Here is a 22188-nt window from a genome sequence, read left to right on the forward strand (position 1 = left end):
AAGAGCTGAGGAGGAGTTTGGGTTCAATCATCATATGGGACTTACCCTTCCATGTGATCAAGTTGTTTTTGAGTCCTTAATCTCAATGATAATATGAGAAGGAAATATTTGAGTAGTGGAGGATTACCAACATTAATATTTCTCTTGTTAAGTGGAACTTCTTACTTGGTTACTACTTAGTACTTACTAGCATTAACATTTTTACTTTTGGTGTTATTGAAATTGTAAATACTATATTCTACGAGATGGATTGATGTACAAGCAGATTTCCTTGGCAATGTCATTTGTATCATTAATTAATGAGTGATGATTTAAATGAAGCAATGTTATTCATGGGGGTATTACTATTACCATGTTCAAGTTTTCAAACTCTTGGGGGGTGAATTTGTTAAATATGAAGAACTGCTGAAAATTGCTATTTTACAAGCTCCCTTTTCTAAAATCTAAACAAAAGTTGGGTGGCACCACTTATTTACCACTGTTGTGTTATTCTTGTTTTATGCTTGATCAATTATTATATTGTAAGTACAATTTTAAAGATAAAAAGTGACGTATCAAACAATTGAAAGTTGAAAAACATTGTATTATGACAGGCTGTTGCACCATTCCAAAACTGCTGAACTTTATTAGCATTAAGATTTGCAGTGTATGTATATAAGGTTTTGTCCTAGTTACTGGTCTATTTACATGATTCACCATTATTTCACATCAATGCAAATAGACAAGCGGTGAAAAAGAGTGGCCAGAATCATGTTTAGCCTTGCATGGGAAAAAAATGCTCTTTAGCCACTAATTCTATCTCAGCTAACATGCTACATGTGACCTATAATCCAAATAACCAAAAATATATGAGTTTAAATTCTCAGTCTCAGGCCACTATTAAAGGAGGTTATGGAGTCCTATTCCAAAAACATGGGCATTCTCAACAATATTTCAGAATAATATAGGATAAAGTACTTTTCCTTACAATCAAAAGTACTTTCCTTCTAATTAACTGAGAATCTAGTAGTTCAACCTTAATCCTTCTGAGCCAATTTTGAAATTCTAAACTGTATAACCTACAAAATATATTTAGAAAAACTTTTATAATGACTTATGTAATTTTGCTCCCTTAATAACTAACTTTGAAGTTAAGTTAAAAGCTATATTATTCTAAGCTTCTAATAATATCAGTACTTACAAACTCTATAATTGAGCACAATTAAAGTATAGACATCTTACATACGCATGCTTAATCTCTATGTGACTTTGTCCATTTGGTGCACATGCAAATGGACCCTCATTGTCCATCAAATGGGGTCCTTGGACATTTAAATCCTTAATTCTCTTGCCCTTCCCTTGATTAACAGATAACAAATCTTCATTACCTTAGCCACACAAATAAAGCAAATGTTCAGTTTTTTTGACTTTTTTCCATTGTACTTTATATCAAATGGTAGAATTGCTTTCTAGGTGGTTTGGATATATTTGGAGAAGACCGGTTGAAACCCTATCAGGAGAGTAATTCAAATGGAGGCTAATTCAATTCTTAGAGGAAAATAAATATTAAGAAAAACCATAAATGAAATAATCCGGAAAAATTTAGAAATTAATGTTTTGTAAATGAATTGTTCGATTCATATAACTCATCTCATGTACCAGGATAAAGGCTTGAGTGTTGTTGTTGGTGTAATTTATATGATGAAGTGATATGAAGGAGAAGGTTTTGTGACAGATTCAGACCATGGTCCGATACAATTTTTGAATAGCTTAGAACTTTGAATTAGGTAGTACTTACCCAATGTGTTCAGATGTCAAGGACCAGAAATTATGAATTATTAATTACTGTATATTCGTCTTAGCTAAAATTTTTTGATAAGAAATAATAATGGTAATAATTAATATAGTTTGTTTATTGTAATGGTTATTGTCTGAAAGAAAGAAAAAGACAACAAATTGAAATGAAAACAAGCACACTTTGGAGGAAGGAAATATTGACAAGTTAACTACTAAGCTCACATGTGAAAGTACTAATGTACAAGCCATTAAATCTTCATGTTGTCAGCTTTTCTCTTTAGCATGATTCAGATAATGGATTATTGGGATTTGGGGCTAAACACTTTGTGATCACTGTGTTTAGTTAGATGAACTTTTCATGACTTTTTAGTAATTCACTAAACTAATTGAATTTTGTGTTAAAGTTAGATAAGGATGTATTACTTTATGGTATCCAAAAAATTCTCTAACTTACACAATTTATATCCTTATGTTCTAAATTAATTGAATTTCATTAAATAATATAATTTTTTTCTTCTTTTTTTTATGATTTTTCTTTTTAAGTAGATAACAATTTTTAATTTGAATGAGACACAAAAAATGAGACATGTAATATGTTGAATGAGGTGCAAGAAATCTATTAGCTTCTATTAACCAATCAATTCAACTAGCATCTAATATTGCTGAATAATGAGTGGAGAAAAGGGGATAAACAAAAATTTGTTCAAAGCTACATGTGGCTAATGAGTTGGCAACTTGGCTATAACAAAATTTTACCCTTTTTGGTTCAGTCTTTAGGATATGTTAAGTAAATTATACAATTTATTAGTGAATCCCTACCTATGGCTCTACATTGAACTTGGTCAATACATATATTTTTTGGGTACAATGGTCAATAGATATTTGTTATGTTCTAAGTAGAGTTAAGCATTATAGCCAAAAAATTAAATGTAGAAGAAAAAGCGACGTTGATCATACCCTTGATCTGAAGACCTAATTTTATCAAATTTTAAAGCACTAAGCCAGAAGTGTAACAAATTCAATGTATATTATATTCCAAATATTGACTAACATGCACCTCAAAGACACAAAGGGCATTTGAAGTCTTAGATTTGGACGTTGGTTTCCAAATCTAAAACCCAATATTGATTGTGTGAAAGAGCACATCAAATTGGTTCTGTCCTCAAAATTTCATATCCCATATCCCAAATCAATCATATCACACTAAATAATATAAAAATATTATTTTATATTTTTCTTCCAAATATGTGTCAATATTCTATTGTACTGAAATGTCAATATTCCATGCCCATAAGGCCTACAATAATACCAAACTCAAAAACTGAACTACTTTAAGTAATTCTAAATATCCATGTCTCCCAAAATTCAAACTAATGGAGACAAAGTAATAACTTATATGGTCTTCATCTTATTTGGTTGCTTTTGCTTTCATCCAAACGCGGATTTCGGGTACTTTCTGAAAGAGTTTGTATGGTTTTAGATTTTTTATTGATCTTACACGTGAAATGTTTTGCAATTTTTCATTAGTGGTTAAGCACAAAAAATGAGAGCATGATCCTTTAAGCTTTTCTTCTTTTTAAATTAGTTGACTTTTCATTTAATTCAGTTCATTCTTAACTACACACGTGTTTGGTCTATCAGATATTTGGACATAGACATCAACAATATCTAAAGTTATTCAACTTCTAATGAAGTATCTTTGTACTTGAACTTCTAATAATATTACTGATAAAGAAGAAATTGTTATATACATGGTATTAAGAACACGTCTGGTTTTGACTTTTTCTTATAAATTGACAACTGCTCTCTTATTAATTTCAATCTGACTAGTTTCTAACTACAAAAAAAAAAGAAAATAAGAGAAAAACATTTATATGTATACTCTAATATATGAGTTTTATATATTATTATTACATCATTCATCGTTGATATTTAACTTTTCAAAAAATTAATTCAAATAAATGATGTATTTGTGTATAAATCTTTATCCTAATAGTGTAAAAAATTTATACTCAAAAAATATTACTAAACCATTTTTTTGCTCTGTAACAATATCCTTTAAATTTCATCAGGACGTGATGGCAGCAACTTTTTAATATATATATATATATATGAAACAGGGAAAAAAGATTAAATGGTTGAAGTTTACGTTTGGGGGTTCAACCCTCACTTCATGTCCCTAAGGATATGGGTTAAGGATAATGACAATAATGATAAATAAAATAAATCAAAGTAAGACATGCAACATATTCTTGTGTTTTGTCTAGTTGCAATCACCAACGACCATTTTAAGATAGCGATAATACTGAATTTATTAAGAATAATATCCTTACACCTTTTATATATCACATCATTTTTCTACCATAAATGAAAGCTGAAACTTATGTTGCTAGTGAATTTCTATATATTGTGTTGATCAACTTATCCACGTTTAAGAATAAAGTTAACAACACATTTATAAAGTTATCAGTACATAATGGTAAGTTTGTAGATACATAAGCCTAAGATACTACCTTCCTAGAAAGAAATGAATGTGGTGTAATAAAATGTTGTGACAGTAATATTTATATTAGGGATAGGTAATGTTAAGGTTTCACGATTAAAGGACATCTTAATACTATGTGTAAAGATCGCATATGTGAGACTTCATTTCCAACAGTAATGAGATTATTTCCATTTCACACCTACATTGACGAAGCCTCCCAGATTAGTGGAACACAAGTTCTAGAATAAGAATCATGGTTTATCTAAAATCAACATATTGAGGACAATTACTGTTGGAATCAGAATCAACAATTACAGATATAAAAGCACCACTATCCACATTTTTTTACCATATAGTATATAAAGAATACAATATCATCAGGGAACTCCCTTTGATACTTGAGAAGTAACAAACAATGCTAGTTACCATTCTTCCCTTTTGATAAAAAGAAGTGACTCAAACCATGTGCATGGTTCCCTATAGCAGGGTCAGAAGAACAAGAATTTGATTCAAAGAGAATATAACAAGGCTGGTTTGATCCTATTGAAGAATTTAAGGATAAGCTGCCTTCAGTGTCTGAAAGACATGAAGTGGAACCTAAGTTAGTGGATGAAAACTCAGAATTCACTCCTTGAATGTCAGAAGAATTGCTAAATTCTTCAGTCTGATCAATGTCATTTGAGTTACAGGATCCATAACCATATGGATTAGACCAACCATGACTTGGGTTAACTAACATTTTATTGTTTTGAAGCCTTTTACTATGATGAGACATGGTTAGGTCTATTTGAGGACACAGTGCTTGCAATTGCCTACCAAGTATATGCAAAGTCTCTTGACATTCTGAAAGCTTTTTGTCTGCAGCTGCTAGCTCCATATCCTGAAGATGGCATGAAGACATTGGAGAATTAGTAAATATCACAAGAATTAGAAGTATCAAACAACAGTTTAACTAGGAATAAGGACATATCCTATCTACAGTGGTGAGTCTGATTACTAGCAGCATTTTTTCGCAATACTATGATTGATTTCCTTTTGAGCTCACATGTACAAATTATTTCAGATACCAATGAAATTGTAATGCAAAAGGAATTCCCTACAAGAGGCTAGAAAATCATTCAATGTTTGGCTCTGTTGACAGCGAATTAAGCATTTCGAGGTACCACTAGCAGAATGTGCTTGGGGGATCTCTAACCAGTAAGGTTGAAATGTCAGATGTGTTTCGAGGTATCACTTGCTATGACCTATGCATGCATATTTGTATAAGAGACTGATAGGCTTATCTATTTCCTGTCCACATGGAGTTGTATTAATTGCATGCTTGGAAAAGGATACATTCAGGATTTCATGAAAGCAACCAAAACCTCAATTTCAAGCAAAGTCATGCATGTGAAAATTGACATCATTCCGTTGTTTCATATGTAATTAGCTCGATACTTAAGTATGCAGAACACGCATGATGATATATAGGAAATAATGCAATACCAACTACAGGTACAATGATATGTAAGTTATATAAATACCTTCCCAGTATTGATGCCATCATCTGCCGCTGAATTCGTTGTACACATCGAGCACATGTCCATTTGTGTGGCAAATAAACTGTAAAGTCAGAATGGAACGCACATCAAGCTCAAGAAAACAGTTTTAGTTGCCTAGAGCTAACCTAATCTTACAAAAGGAAATTACAAGGTTCCATTATTTATTAGCTTGCCTATAATTTTGAACCATATCAAGTTTTAGAGGTTCAAAGCTAACCTTTGCATTTTATCTTCAATTTCTTTGTACCTTACCAAGGCATCATGATGACGTTGTTTTTGCTCTTCAAGATCATTCTTTAGCTTTTCCATCTTTTCCTTTAAAAACATATTTTCATCTTCTAACTCTTCTACATGTGTTTGAAGTGATTTATAGGACTCTGTCATACATTTCAGCTGAATCTCAGCCAAGCCGTATGATTGATGAGATGAGGCCAATTGTTCTTTCAGTTCTGTTAGAAGATGCTCCTTTTCCTGCAATATCAGCTTTGTTTCCTTAAGATCTTGCATATATGCAGCATGTTCTGCTGGACTCGCTTCTTTGGGAACCTCAGGATTTGAACGTAGTTCACGTATATCTACAGCATTCGGAGTATCTTCTGATTGTTCATCTTCGGCATCTCTTTTTCCGGATTCATTAGCCTTGCTAACGATGCCCTTGTCTGTTAAACATGCCATTTTCTCCACTTCTAGAAAGTCATCCATCAATTCTGACATAGTTTTGCTCTTTTGGCTCTCAAATTTACCTACCCTTCTAACTCTATTGATATCAGAAATGTCAGGAATTGAGGCTGCACTTGACTCAACAGGACTTTCTGGATCCACATGCACATCATCAGAGATAGAAGTAATGCTTGGTGGATTGTTAGATGCTATACTCGAGGAATTTCCAGAATTGGTTTCCAGAATTGATTTTTGGGAGCTTCTTTCTTGTTGAAAAACCTGTATCTTAAGTCTAGCAACAATTTTAGAGTACAAGTTTCTAGAAGCCTGCAACTCAGCATTACTTGTGGCTAAAGCTTCTTTCAATGACTTCTTTTCTTCTTCCAACGTCTCGATTTGTCTGGTAAGAAACTCATACTCTTGTATGGTATCGGTTTTATAACTTTTTCTTATAAAGGGTCCACTGGTAACTTGGCCTAAACTCCCAACTTCTAGCTTCATTTGTGCTAATGCAGCCGGCCCAGGTAACTTCTTTCGCAACAAACCACGAAGCCGTTGGCACTCACCCTCTAGCTTGGCAAAATTCTTAACAGCTTCCTTGTGCTGTTTGTTTGCCACTTCTGCTGATCTCATAATCATATCCTTGTCTTCGTTACGGATATCCAGCTCCTTAGAAATCAAGTGCAGCTCATACTTCAATGAATTTATTTCTTTTTCATATGACTGAACACTCTTCTTTAGAAGCCCTACCTCAGCCTCTGCCTCGGACTTTTCTTCTTTTAGTTTCAGAATCTTATGCGAACTTTCCTGCAGTGATCTAAGAAGCTCAGCATTTTCCTCAACTTCCTGAAGAAGTCCCTGATCCAATTTACCTATTTTTGCTTCAAGCTCTAACTTGATTTTCTCCCAGTGCTGCGATTTCATAAGAATCACCTCTTGCAATTTCTGTTCGCTTTCCTCCTTTACGGTTCTAATCTGCTTCATGCATTCTTTTAGAGCTCCATCTAGGTGAGATGCTTTATCTTCAACACTAAGCTTTGAAAGAGTGACAACTTCGAGTTCACGCCTTAAGGAAACAACTTCAGCATCAGCTTTCTCCCATCCTGAAATGCATTTAGTTTTAACAATTGTAATATAAGAAAAGAAATGTTGCTCTAATTGTTTCAACAACTATAGCTGTGAAATTTTTTCCTTTAAAAGAAATGATTACCTGAAATTATTTAAATTTGAGCATATATGTAAGTATTACCTGAGACTGCTTCCTCTGCAACTTTTGCATGCTGTTTAACTAGAACATCTTTGCTACTTAATTCTGAATAAGCTGCAGATAGCTTTTCTTCCAAAACTTTTACTTGATCTTCAAATCCAGACATATGTGTGTATGACTCCATTGTTATTTGAACATAGTTCTTATTTTTTAAGTTTTCCTGCTGAAAATATAAAAGAAAAGCACAACTTCATAACATGACTATAAAAATTAAAAAGACTATTCCCTATAGAACCTCTATTTTCCACACCTGATCTTCAAGATTTGCCACAGAAGACAACATAGAATCAACATATTCTGAGGTTCCTAGTGGTTTCTTAGCGTTTGTGATTTTATCAGATGATTTTTTCTTCCAGAGCCATCCTCGTCTATCCATCTCAGAATTCTATCCTGCAAAAAGCATGCTCAAATTGAGGACTAATGCCATCTTCAAAGTTCAAACATTCTTATAATCATAATTATAAACTTGTAGATTTACTAAATTTATCCCATGAATTGAAGCACAATGTAATGCCATGATTGTATATGCTTTCACATAAAATATATTTTGATAAATCTTCTAACTTCATTAATATGTAGTAACTAAAGTAGAATGATGAAGTGACTACAATATATAAAAGCTGACACACTAATTCACTAGATACTAGTAGTAATATGTAAGCAAAACATGATACATAATATATGTAGAGAAATGGAACATACCAGAAAAGAATATGAAAGAATGGAGGATTACTAGTTTGTTTGTGTGATGGAAACAAATAAAAAGAGAATGAAAATAGGAGTTAGTTTAAAGAGATGTTTGGCTCTTAGAAGGTTGAAAGAGTGATATGAGTGTTAAGATAAGAGGAGCGGGGGCTAAATGACCAAATGTGAGAGTGCATGGTCACTTTTTAAACGCTCCTACGGCTCCACCTTAGTATAAAATATTACTTTTTTTGAATTTTATGATCAAGATATATACTTCTTTTTGTCTTGGATTTTAATCCTTAAATTGTTGTCCTTATGTGGCTCAAAGGTTGGAAGAGGGAACTATGTATGATCCGATCCTCGTCTTTATATATAGAAAAACATGCCAACACGAGTTACTGTAATGGAGAGTGAAGTAATTCAATAAAATAAAGGAAAATACAACATTGAATGATACATTTATTCATTTGATTAATATTGAATGACACATTTATTTATTTGATTATAATATTATTATCTTTTTGTTATTAAAAATAAATAGAGAAAGATATAATTGTCTCTTTATGAATGAAAATGATCCTTATTTCACCAAAGATGATAATGAGAAAGTTAACAAAAGAAAAGAATGGTTGCACACATTTTCATGCACATCCACATGTAGGTGGCAGAACCTCGTTTACAAGTTTCCATAAAACTAAAAAAAATCCATCTAATCATGCAAACTAACGGTCTCCTTGGGAGTCGCTTAACTAAGATGCAATCACCATAGTTAGGTAATCTTAAATTAGAAAGTAGAAAAAATAATATATTTTTCTATTAAATTATTTATAGACCCTCCTAAGTAATATATGTTATTATAACATGATAATTTATTTACTATTAATTAGTTTACAAGTAACATGTGTCATTTTCTTGTAAGTACGAAGATTGACGTACCACACAAACCAGCAAGTAATAATCTTTTGTTTTTTATTGTGTACCGTAATCTTCAGGCCCAAATCCAATTCAACTATTTTTTCATGCAATCTCGGTCCAACAACACTTGGGCCTATCAGGTCAATAACAAAACGATGTCGTTAATCATATATAATATAACCTAATCCGAAACCCTAATCGAGTGAATCGCAACACTTGTTCATCTTCACGATGGGACGAGTAATCAGAGCACAGCGTAAGGGTGCGGGTTCCGTTTTCAAGTCCCACACCCACCACCGCAAGGGTCCAGCACGGTTCCGCAGTCTCGACTTCGGTGAGAGAAACGGTTACCTGAAAGGTGTCGTCACCGACATCATCCATGACCCTGGTCGCGGTGCTCCTCTGGCTAAGGTAACATTCCGCCACCCCTTCCGTTACAAGAAGCAACAGGAACTGTTCGTCGCAGCGGAGGGTCTTTACACTGGTCAATTCCTGTATTGTGGAAAGAAAGCAACACTTGTTGTTGGTAATGTTTTGCCACTCAGATCTATTCCTGAAGGTGCTGTTATTTGCAACGTTGAACATCATGTTGGGGATCGCGGTGTTTTTGCTAGGTGTTCTGGTGATTATGCTATTGTTATCAGTCATAACCCTGATAATGATACCTCTAGGTATCTATTTACTTTCGATTTCAAATCTCATTTTCAATTATTCACGTTTTCTGAGTATTGATTAGTTTTCAATCTGAAAATTTTGATATATTGCATGTTTTTATTGGTTTTAGAGAAATTCTTGTATAATATAAGCTAAATAAGTTGTTTATAAGTATTAATTATCATAGCTTAATTGTTGAAGTGTTATAAATTTTAATTTTTATTATTGTTTTTTGATTTGATAATTTATTGCCTATATATTTAATTCTCGTATTTTTTTTATTTCCCTGATGTTGATTTTTTTAGTGTCCTTGGTTCACATTGTTGCTTACAATCTGAACTATAAAATATGGATTGTTTGCCATGGATTTTGGGTTTTAGATATACTTTGCATCACTCTTGTTTAACACTTACGTTCTCTAGAGGGAGTTTATGATTTCTATTGAAACAAGGTGGCTGTCAAATCTAATTTAACTATACTTCAGTGAATGTGTTTATGTGAACTTAAGTTCCTCTTTTAAACTAATGACAATTCTAAACTAATGACTTAACTGCTTATGGAACTTTTGTTGTGGTTACTTGTCCATGTGGTTTTGGAAACTATGTTGGTTTTGATGATATGTGTGCACCTTTTTTACAGGATCAAGCTTCCATCTGGTTCAAAGAAAATTGTTCCAAGTGCTTGCAGGGCCATGATTGGTCAAGTTGCAGGTGGAGGGAGAACTGAGAAGCCACTTCTTAAGGCTGGTAATGCTTACCACAAGGAAAAACATGCCAACACGAGTTACTGTAATGGAGAGTGAAGTAATTCAATAAAATAAAGGAAAATACAACATTGAATGATACATTTATTCATTTGATTAATATTGAATGACACATTTATTTATTTGATTATAATATTATTATCTTTTTGTTATTAAAAATAAATAGAGAAAGATATAATTGTCTCTTTATGAATGAAAATGATCCTTATTTCACCAAAGATGATAATGAGAAAGTTAACAAAAGAAAAGAATGGTTGCACACATTTTCATGCACATCCACATGTAGGTGGCAGAACCTCGTTTACAAGTTTCCATAAAACTAAAAAAAATCCATCTAATCATGCAAACTAACGGTCTCCTTGGGAGTCGCTTAACTAAGATGCAATCACCATAGTTAGGTAATCTTAAATTAGAAAGTAGAAAAAATAATATATTTTTCTATTAAATTATTTATAGACCCTCCTAAGTAATATATGTTATTATAACATGATAATTTATTTACTATTAATTAGTTTACAAGTAACATGTGTCATTTTCTTGTAAGTACGAAGATTGACGTACCACACAAACCAGCAAGTAATAATCTTTTGTTTTTTATTGTGTACCGTAATCTTCAGGCCCAAATCCAATTCAACTATTTTTTCATGCAATCTCGGTCCAACAACACTTGGGCCTATCAGGTCAATAACAAAACGATGTCGTTAATCATATATAATATAACCTAATCCGAAACCCTAATCGAGTGAATCGCAACACTTGTTCATCTTCACGATGGGACGAGTAATCAGAGCACAGCGTAAGGGTGCGGGTTCCGTTTTCAAGTCCCACACCCACCACCGCAAGGGTCCAGCACGGTTCCGCAGTCTCGACTTCGGTGAGAGAAACGGTTACCTGAAAGGTGTCGTCACCGACATCATCCATGACCCTGGTCGCGGTGCTCCTCTGGCTAAGGTAACATTCCGCCACCCCTTCCGTTACAAGAAGCAACAGGAACTGTTCGTCGCAGCGGAGGGTCTTTACACTGGTCAATTCCTGTATTGTGGAAAGAAAGCAACACTTGTTGTTGGTAATGTTTTGCCACTCAGATCTATTCCTGAAGGTGCTGTTATTTGCAACGTTGAACATCATGTTGGGGATCGCGGTGTTTTTGCTAGGTGTTCTGGTGATTATGCTATTGTTATCAGTCATAACCCTGATAATGATACCTCTAGGTATCTATTTACTTTCGATTTCAAATCTCATTTTCAATTATTCACGTTTTCTGAGTATTGATTAGTTTTCAATCTGAAAATTTTGATATATTGCATGTTTTTATTGGTTTTAGAGAAATTCTTGTATAATATAAGCTAAATAAGTTGTTTATAAGTATTAATTATCATAGCTTAATTGTTGAAGTGTTATAAATTTTAATTTTTATTATTGTTTTTTGATTTGATAATTTATTGCCTATATATTTAATTCTCGTATTTTTTTTATTTCCCTGATGTTGATTTTTTTAGTGTCCTTGGTTCACATTGTTGCTTACAATCTGAACTATAAAATATGGATTGTTTGCCATGGATTTTGGGTTTTAGATATACTTTGCATCACTCTTGTTTAACACTTACGTTCTCTAGAGGGAGTTTATGATTTCTATTGAAACAAGGTGGCTGTCAAATCTAATTTAACTATACTTCAGTGAATGTGTTTATGTGAACTTAAGTTCCTCTTTTAAACTAATGACAATTCTAAACTAATGACTTAACTGCTTATGGAACTTTTGTTGTGGTTACTTGTCCATGTGGTTTTGGAAACTATGTTGGTTTTGATGATATGTGTGCACCTTTTTTACAGGATCAAGCTTCCATCTGGTTCAAAGAAAATTGTTCCAAGTGCTTGCAGGGCCATGATTGGTCAAGTTGCAGGTGGAGGGAGAACTGAGAAGCCACTTCTTAAGGCTGGTAATGCTTACCACAAGTTTAGGGTCAAGAGAAACTGCTGGCCTAAGGTTCGTGGTGTGGCTATGAATCCAGTTGAGCATCCTCATGGAGGAGGTAACCACCAGCATATTGGGCACGCAAGTACCGTTAGACGGGATGCTCCTCCTGGCCAGAAGGTTGGTCTCATCGCTGCCAAGCGTACTGGTCGTCTTAGGGGACAAGCTGCTTCAGCTGCCTCCAAAGCTGATAAGACTACTTGAAAAGATTGTTAGGGTTTTATTTGGATTTTATCTCATTGCAAACTTTCAAATTTTGTTTCAATGCAAGTTTAAGTCAATTTGTTTCAGTACTCTCTTGAGAACCTTTTGTCTCATAAATACCAAGCTTCTATTAGACCTCTCTTACATTTGTTTCAGAAATATTCATTCCTGCTGCATTCTACTGTTTGGAATGGTGAAATTTGGTTTTTTGTGCTAATGGTATTCGTTAAACCCTGTGAGAGTCCATACTATTTCGGCCCGCTAAACTGCTATAGGTGCTATAGGTAGATTATGCTGCTAGTCATTCCAATCGATTTCTCTCATTTAATTTGTCTTCAAAGGATTAAATGGTATTTGTTGTAGTTCAAGTTAGCACGTGTAATTTTATTCTCAATTATGAATTTTTTGTACTAAAAATGGTATTTCTTATGCTTTGGATAAGAAACTAATGTATTTTAACATGCGTGGCTGTACTCTAAAAAGTGTCGCTCAATGAATTAAATACAAATACTTATGATCATATTGGTGATCTAATAGTGTTTTACATCATTAGAGTAATATTTTGTTGGTTTTTAATTATGTATTTAATTCAAGATAATGTGGGCTGTAGTATGTTCTAGAATTTTTAGTCTCATTTAAGGACCTTTCCTTCAAAATGTAAGGACTAGTGGCAGCTCCTCTCAAACGTTAAATTCAAGGGTAGATAATATAAAATTAATCGAAGGTTTTAATGTTCCATCTGGAAACTTGACTATTGGTTAACAACTTCTGTAAGAGACTCCCTCAACAAATTGTAGCACTAGCTCCTCTTAAACTATAACGTGTGGGCATGGCAGTGCGCCATGTATAAGTATAACATGGTGGGGGTATTGTTTTATGTTTCTTTTTTTATTAATACTTTCTTAATGACACCGCAAACTCAACCATATTTGTTAGTTTTCAAATATACAGTGGGTTGATAGCCTTAGCTACTTTTTTATTGTTTTTGTTATTTCATTTTTCAACTCCTTCATCCCACAGAAAGTGAGTAATGTATAAAAAAGAAAGAATTAAAATGTATTACAATTTCAACTTACAATATTGTAGGTTAGTCTTTGAGGTAAATCTTATCTAAGTGGGGATTTAATGTGTGGTAGAAAGAGTCGCGTTCTTAGTCTTTGAGGTTAGAGGTGTACTTTAGCTCATGATTTACTAATTTTAATGCAAACCATGTTAAGATTGCAACCTCTGAATGATTAAATTGTTTAAGAAATTATTCTTTGTACTATGTAGGTTTAAGTTCCTCATGTTTGAATGATATCCCCTTATTTTCTCACCATTTATATATTTATATTAGAGTTCATGCTCACTATTTTTTCAAATCATTCTGCTCATCTACTCATTATTTAGTAGTTACTACTCACACCATTAATTCTGCCAGCACACCAATGGTCAAAGAGCATTTTCGTACAATATTCTTTTGTTGGTACTTTCTCTCAGTGGGAATGTTTTTGTCCTTAGATCTTAGAGGCATATATACTACCAACTGAATAGTGAATGCCAAAAAATGCTTATGGGGCTTTATATTCTTGGGAACATATTTGCTTCCTAATATAATGTGTCACTCTGTATATCATTAATTTTGCTTATTTTGCTTTATGTTAAATCAATGCAACTATCCTCTTCCCTATTATTTAATCCAATTTGGTGTTTAATGTTTGGTTAGGAGTTAGGAGTTGGGATGAATAAAACAAAGTCGTTTGTGGAAAGGGCTTAAGGCGTTTGCCAGAGTCGTTTGTCTAACATTCTTACGTTATGTTCAACAAAAAAACTAGCTTGTACTTTTAAATTTATAGTCATGGAGACAACGGGAAGCTTGTAGCTATGATAGTATTATAAAAAATGTCTTGAAACAAGTTAAAATTGAAAAATAACTAAAAAGTAATATATATTTTTAAGTAAAACTAATTAATAAATTATACTCTACCTCATAACTTTCTGAAAATTAGCTTCAAAACTCATTTTTAAAAGCTGAAAAATAGCTTTCTGAAAATTAGTTATAAAAGCTGGCTTTCAAACATTAGCTCATTTTTAAAGCTAAAATCTAGCTTTTTAAGCTACAAGATTATTTTAAAAGATACAAGTTTCTTTCAATTTTTATTTAGCTGATGAATTTAGTAAGTTAAGATTTGATTCAATAAGCTAAATAAAACCCTAATCCAGTAGTTTTGTTATTTTATATTATTAGTTAGTTGTTTGCAAAGTAAGTGTATATATTGCTTTCTACTTTTTATACTTTCAAGAGTAAACCCGAAAACAGCCCTAATTAGAAGGTTGATTTTTTATATCCAAAAACATATTGATTTCATGAAGACCACTACACGCATTACTGATGACAGTATGATTTTAAGAAAAAGTTGTTTGTAGACACGTAATTAATTTATGAATCGTTATTTTATTTTATTAGAAATATAATATTAATACTAAATTATTTTTAATTATGAAATTTTACTTCCTTTCCATGTTTTTCTTTTGTGGATTCATTCTTTCTATTTATTCATAGCAAAAGAATATCTTGGTGGCTACCAACCCTCCCACAAATTCCACATATTGGCCATCATTGCAGATTATGTGAATTGCAGTTAAAACCCATTCTGTCCAAAACAATTTAAGCCAAATTATCAAAGTCATTGACCCAGAGAACCATGACACTAGAGAAACCAAGGTCCAAGTTCTCTGTTCAGGTTCCTGGAAATAGGTCAAATTTTCCAGAAGCAAAAAGAGAAAAAGCTTCGTAAAACAAATCTAAAACTGTGTCCCAAAATTGTAACTATAACCCTATCCCCTTTATATTTGCATACCAACTATAGCAGGTAAAACAAGGGTTATAGTCTTTACCATTGTAATATGCCCCTTAAGATTATACCCTCCAGTTAATTTCAGGTCCAAGTTTGAATCTTTTTTGATTTGGGGACTCTAGGACATTACTAACTCTCAATTGAACTGACATATCATGCTGATAAGGACAGTTAAAACCATTTCTACATCCCCTTGGGCTTTTAAAATATATGCAAGGCTTCTGGATTTTGGATATCATTTCCCCCATTTTAAAGTTTTGAACCGTTTTAGAATCTTCAAAATTATTATGATGGGTACCAATTTGTGAGTCCTGCTTATCTTTCTTATCTGCACCATGTTGCTTAATAAGGTTCTTATAATAGTTGGCATCTTTCTTTACTGCAAAGGCTGAACTGATACTTGGTTGATATGCCGCAGAACTAGCAGTAGATCCTACCTGGTTTGCGCCTGCATGCGCATTCATTGTAGTAGAAGGAAACGGCAGCAATGTGCCCAATGATTCTGATCGCCGTGGCCCATATGATACAAGTAAATCTTGTTGAGGAGGATGGGTATTTAAATTGTGCAGCACCCCATCAGTCATGTGGTGATTATTTGTGTTGACATGTTTATGATTAAGAGGTGCAGGTGCGGGTGGAGAAGGAGGAAGAGGTCTAGGTAGTGTCAATGATGGACTTGCTGATTTACCTACAGGATTGTGAAGTGCAGATGTGAAAATTGAAACAGATGGATCGGCAGGCTTACCAGGTGCCGGCGTCAAGAATGAAGCCGATTTCGTTGCTTGGTTAGACATAGAAGGTAAAGCCATTGTACTTGGAGGTGTAGTAGGTTTTGACACTGGAACTGATGTAGCAGGTTCCAATCCAGAAGTGGGTATACTCACACTATTTGAGGAGGCATTAACAGGAGTTGCTGCTGCAGTTCTTCCACGTTCTTTAATCAATTTCTCAATCAATATTGGATCATTAAATATTTTAGCAAGTAGATCCATATCAATCAAGTTTCCTTGATCATTGCTCCTCGAGATGGCTGCAATGACAGCTGCAGTTAAATCTTGCTCCAAGCCAGGAGATATCCCAGGTAAGGACCCTCCACACGCAGATGATGGAACGGTCGAAGAGGCATGGCATTGTTGAATAATGGGAGATGTTGCAGATGTACTTTGCTGGAAATTTTGTGACTGCAAATTAGTGGTAGTGTCAAAGGGTTGGGTTAATGCCATTTCAGGTGTAATATCCACAGAATCCTCTTCCTCAACAGGTTCAGTGATAGGGATGAGAGGAGTGAGATTATCATCATAATCTTCCTGTTCCACTTCAGAAGAGACAGAAGGGCTACCCAAACAAATGAAAGAATTAAACTTCGGTAAAAAGTATAATGAAATTCCACAAGGCTTTCTCAACAAATGAGAGATTTTACCTAGGAGGAATGGCAGAAAGGCGGGGATAAACTGCTTCAAGCACTCTCATTTCTCGATGCTTCTGATCTACTTTCTCTCTACTATGTTCACCAGCTGCAAGACGCCACTCAGGATCAGGAGTGAACTGCATTGGAAGTGAGTAAATCAATTAACTTGCTCAAATAATATAGAACCAACCAAATTAAACAAAGCATAGTATAAAACAAGCAATAAAAATATAAACAATGCTCTTAAAACAGATTATGCAACATGGAGGGTCTTTTGCAAAATGAAGTTAATGAATTAACGGATAGTGGAAAAACAATAAAGCTGCAACATTTTAATATCAAATTACCTGGGGAGCACACTCCCATTTAATCTGAGGAATGTGAGAGAACTTGGCCTTTGATTGGATCAGAAAATAATTGCCTTCAAACCCAGGAGGTAAATCATTATATTCATTTGTACTCGAAGGCAACATTGTCAATGTCTTTGCTTGAAGATTTTCTTGAGATTTCTGGCCAACTTTTGAAGGGCAATCATCAGATAAAAACAATTTCACCTGTTAGGTCACACTAGCATCAGTATACAAGAAGGGAAACACACCTCACAGATAGGATGAAATAAAGGTATACAAGCACTTAAAAAATAGTCAGGGAAACAGTATTATGGGACATTGGGACCACAGATAGGAATCTAAAGGTACAGATAAATTCACCGCTAGCATTATTGTTCGGCAGTACACACAGATTTTCCTGAGATGGGGGAAGAATAATTTCTAAGCCTTAACAATGCAAAAAGAGAATATTAACTTAGCCACAATGAGACCAGTGTTAAAAACCCAATTGCAAGGTATGGGACTTACTCAGACATTGGAAGTAGGAGATTCTAATGTGGGTTTTATGCAGTTCTTTCGAGAGCAACAAAATTCATTTGAAAAGGGAAAAAACAGCATACAAAAGGTTTTCTTTCAAAAGAAAGGAATTCCAAAGAACCCATTGATCCAAGATACATGAAAACCTTCATATTGTAATTTCAGTATTCAAAGCTGCCAGCCAAATTTGCATTGCAAATAAACCTTCAACAGCTTGACCACAACAAATTAGTTTTCAATTGAACACCGGAATTTTACACTGCATGTTACTCTTCTTTAAAAATATTAAAATACAAAAAAAGTTGCAATTCCTCTTTAACATACACTCTATACAGATCAATATTCCACCAAGTTACCCTTTTTTCAAGAAACTACAACCATGCCAGTTAAAAATACTTTACCAGTAGCAACATCATCAGACACAAAAGCAATCAGACAACAGAGTTTTCAAAATTAGACTTGATGTTCATTAAAATCTTCAAATTAATTTGATACATCATTATTTCAAGCTCAAGGACAGGTTTTAGAGCTCCATAGTTTTATCTGTGTAATGTTTAAATAGTCGTTGGTGCTTATGTCTTAGCTTCAATCAATCAGTGTTGTACACATCAACCTCAACAACCAATCTTATTATTTTCATTCCAATAAATTTTAGTTGTGTTCTCTTTTTCTTTTACATCCTTTTTGTATTGTGTAGTATAGAAAGGACTGGTAGAAGTTAATGATAACATTTATTATTTATTATTTTTTTTTTAAAGAAATGGTATTTATTGACAATGAGGAATCAGATTCACATTCGAATAGATTTGCATTTAGCGCAATGAAATTAAGTTAATTAGAATTATTCAGTGTTTATGTTTGTTACTTTATTTGTATAATTTTGGGCACAATAAAGGTCGTGTTCCATCCCAGGTAGGATTAGAGTATGATATGATACCAACCACATGATTCATATTGTACACTCATTTAATGAAAGTGATGGAACGAGTATTATTATGATACCCGAATCGTTTCAAGGGTACGGATATTTTTAATAAAATTTTATTTAAAAAATAATAAGAAAACCCATAAATAGAACTTGACAACTAATTGATCAAGTCAATAGTATTTAGAAATAGAAAAATAATAATCATTTAAATAATTTCTTCAATTGAGCTGGTCAATAATTGTAAAAAGAATATTGAGAGACAAAAAAAGAGTTGAAAATTACATGTACACAACATTGATAGCCTATCAAAAAAATTGACCAAGGATATGCGATAGAATGAATTTCAAGAATCAAATTGGACCAATATCAGCTTTTATTCAAAATGATTTAAAAAATAACTCAACTAATATGAGACAATTCCAGGGAAAAATACTAATTAGGCATTCCGTGACTCCATATGTTGTCTTTATTCTTTAAATTTATTATTTTAATCTTTCCATACTAGATATATTATATCTTTTTTAATTATATATCCATTCACAATGAAATCATTAAAAAAAATTCAATGAAAAACACAAGCGTAATACCTTCTAATAATAAAAATTCAGTTAGGGTAATTGTTTAAAGAATTAAAATTAATAATATTATAGAAATCTAACCTTTTTGACTTTTTAATCTCCTTGGATATATATCCATTTTAATACATATTCCTTGTATAAAGATTCGGGACCCATCTACTGTCCGTGACAATAAAAAATCTTGCACCTTCAAAGTATTTTCCTCAATCATTTTTCAATTAAATATAAAAATTATAAATGTTAAGGTCACAGTTTAACATCGTCTGTCAAATAGTGTCTTAAGTACACTACAAACTTCTAGGTGAACTTGAACAATTTCGCAAAAGCTATGGACTAGAAAATGGGTAACTTCAAATATGAGTGCTAAGTTATTATAAGATGAATACATTGAACTGTTTCGATCACCTGTCCAGGATACATTGAACTGTTTTACCTCCACACGCATTTTAAAAATACTCGTCTAAAATTGGTTTTAGAGGGACACTAATGCCTGCATATTGTTTCATAGGTGAAATTAACTTTTACCAAATAAACAAGTATTTATGAATAAAATAAAAGGCCTGCATACTTTTTAAAATAAAATGAAAACAAGTGGACATTTAGATATATTAATCCAAAAATGACATCACATTTAAAATTTACCAGCCGACACAACACTCTTTGATGATATATTAGTATTTCAAATTTGAAACAAGCAACAACTCCCACAATTCTGTTTAATAAAGAAATTTAGCAACAATTGGAAAATTAATATTCTTTTAATATCCAGAAAGGTTAAACTGATCATCTATTTTCAATGCACTTAATTTTTTTTTAATTAACTTAAAACACCCTCATTAATTTATGTTCATTAATCTTTTTTTAATATTTTAATTGACTTTTTAAACTAACACTTCTTAATGTTGAAGGATTTTTAAACCACTCGCACATAAAGCAGTATATTATCAGAATTTCAACTTGCAAAAATTAAATCGGTTATGGAATAATAAAAAGTATTCAACATTTATGAATTAATATTTTTATAATTATTATCAGAATTATTTGGAAGTAAAAGTAATTAATAATTAATTATTAATAAGAGAGATCACATTGGATTACTCCGACTTTAAAGTTAGTTTTAAGTTTATTTCTTGGCAGCGGTTACCATTGTTTCTTCTGTAGCTTTAAAAAGATAAACCACAGATTCCAGGGAATGGGGCTGTTAACGTGAATGAATCAATTAAAATTGATTTTTATTTATAAAAAAGTTGAATCGCGCAGTAGAATAACTCTGGCGGAAAAGATCTACCAAATAAAAAACGAAAAAAATTGATGATGAGAAAATTGAATGTTACGGTTATACCTGACAAAGATTAGGTCCAGGAGCCCACGAAACCATGTTCGATTTCCTTTGACGCTTCATTTTAATTCTCAGATTTTGCAGGAGAAAACAAAAAGAGAAAGAAACACAGAGATTTGCAATTGAATCAAAGAAAAGGTGTTAGAAAAACCTAATCAATTAGGAACGAATGCAAATCCGAAGAAAACGATAACAAAAAAACCTAATTATTTTTTTGTTATTTCAGCCGCTTCTATTTCTCGTTATCCGCTTGGATTTGACGCGTTAATAAATGGAGATAGAGAAGAGAGATTGTGATGTGAAGAAAACCCTAGAACGAAAGGGTAAGGGTATTTTGGGTTCGGGTACACGACTATATTGGGAAACGTAACGATAAGAATAGTGCGCGTAGAAATAGAGAAACGAAATTAGTGGGACCCGCCCTCAGTGGATGACAGCTGCAAGATGCGATATAGCGTCTAATCACAGTAGTGTGTTTCCGTTCGGATCCTTTCGGCCCAAATGGGATTATAATTTTTGTTAAATTATATTTGATTGGATTTTATTAGTTTATGGGATGGTTTAAATTATCGAGGCATAATTAAAGTTGTGTTAGGATGCTAAGCTAAGTGTATCAATAATATAAAAAATAGAATCACGTGATATTTTTATCTTTTAAATATAACAATATCATAATTTTATTCTTTAGTATAAGTACAAAAATAATTACATGTTTTTCTAGTACTTGAAATGAATTTTCCTCTAAAATTTTAGTTTTTCAAACTAATTTGTGATTTTTTTACTTAGGTTTTAAAGTTGTTAGGTAAAGAACAAGAACATATATTTTTTGTATCAATTTATAGAGGTTTTTTGACTTGGTTTTTATAGTGTTTAAGTTTTCAATAATTCTATTATCAAATTTTTATTCGAAATTTTAAAAAATTATGTTTGTTCTTCAAACTAAAAAAATTGTATTATTTTTGTGATATATAAAATATTCCCACATTATTTCTATATTTTTGTATTAAATTTGACTATTAGATTTGTGTATAATTATTTCTATATTTTCTCTTTTTAATGATGTATAATATGATCTGTGTGACCGAAAGTTATAAAGTAATAAAATTTAATTGCATTTTTTAGAAAGAATACTAAAAACAACCAAAAAAAACCATATTAAAATATCAATGTATTTTTAATTAATTATTTATAAGTAAATATTGCTTATACTTTTTAGTTATTTTTTAGATTTCACTTAGTCATAAAACTAGTTTTATCAAACAACTCAAATTTAATAATTTATCCATAAATACACAAGTTTCTAAA

At 32.5% G+C, this 22188-nt stretch overlaps 3 protein-coding genes across 7 annotated transcripts; 1 reads left to right on the plus strand and 2 right to left on the minus strand.

Annotated features, from left to right (window-relative positions):
- LOC109331265 (filament-like plant protein 4) lies at window positions 4499–8570 on the minus strand. Of its 3 annotated transcripts, none has more exons than XM_019565655.1 (6): window positions 8463–8570; window positions 7980–8119; window positions 7712–7892; window positions 6020–7565; window positions 5785–5863; window positions 4499–5141 (listed from the first exon to the last, which is right to left on the minus strand). In XM_019565655.1, the coding sequence occupies exons 2-6, from the start codon at window positions 8103–8105 to the stop codon at window positions 4680–4682; spliced, it is 2394 nt and encodes a 797-aa protein (XP_019421200.1). In that variant the 5' UTR covers window positions 8106–8119; window positions 8463–8570; the 3' UTR covers window positions 4499–4679. The 3 variants fall into 3 exon arrangements, with proteins under 3 accessions (XP_019421200.1, XP_019421201.1, XP_019421199.1); XM_019565656.1 differs by having other exon boundaries at window positions 7712–7889; window positions 8432–8564; XM_019565654.1 differs by having other exon boundaries at window positions 8432–8564.
- LOC109331269 (60S ribosomal protein L8-3) lies at window positions 9520–13082 on the plus strand. Of its 2 annotated transcripts, XM_019565664.1 has the most exons (3): window positions 9520–10002; window positions 10625–10727; window positions 12685–13082. In XM_019565664.1, exons 1-3 carry the CDS (start codon window positions 9563–9565, stop codon window positions 12925–12927), a joined length of 786 nt encoding a protein of 261 aa, XP_019421209.1. In that variant the 5' UTR covers window positions 9520–9562; the 3' UTR covers window positions 12928–13082. The 2 variants fall into 2 exon arrangements, with proteins under 2 accessions (XP_019421209.1, XP_019421208.1); XM_019565663.1 differs by lacking the exons at window positions 9520–10002; window positions 10625–10727 and adding an exon at window positions 11483–11959 and having other exon boundaries at window positions 12582–13082.
- Window positions 15546–21251, minus strand: LOC109331267 (zinc finger CCCH domain-containing protein 30-like). Of its 2 annotated transcripts, XM_019565658.1 has the most exons (5): window positions 20887–21250; window positions 17520–17726; window positions 17185–17309; window positions 16943–17099; window positions 15546–16822 (listed from the first exon to the last, which is right to left on the minus strand). In XM_019565658.1, exons 1-5 carry the CDS (start codon window positions 20944–20946, stop codon window positions 15827–15829), a joined length of 1545 nt encoding a protein of 514 aa, XP_019421203.1. In that variant the 5' UTR covers window positions 20947–21250; the 3' UTR covers window positions 15546–15826. The 2 variants fall into 2 exon arrangements, with proteins under 2 accessions (XP_019421203.1, XP_019421202.1); XM_019565657.1 differs by having other exon boundaries at window positions 15546–17099; window positions 20887–21251.

The sequence above is a fragment of the Lupinus angustifolius genome, chromosome LG17 (assembly GCF_001865875.1).
Source record: "Lupinus angustifolius cultivar Tanjil chromosome LG17, LupAngTanjil_v1.0, whole genome shotgun sequence".
NCBI lineage: Eukaryota > Viridiplantae > Streptophyta > Magnoliopsida > Fabales > Fabaceae > Lupinus > Lupinus angustifolius.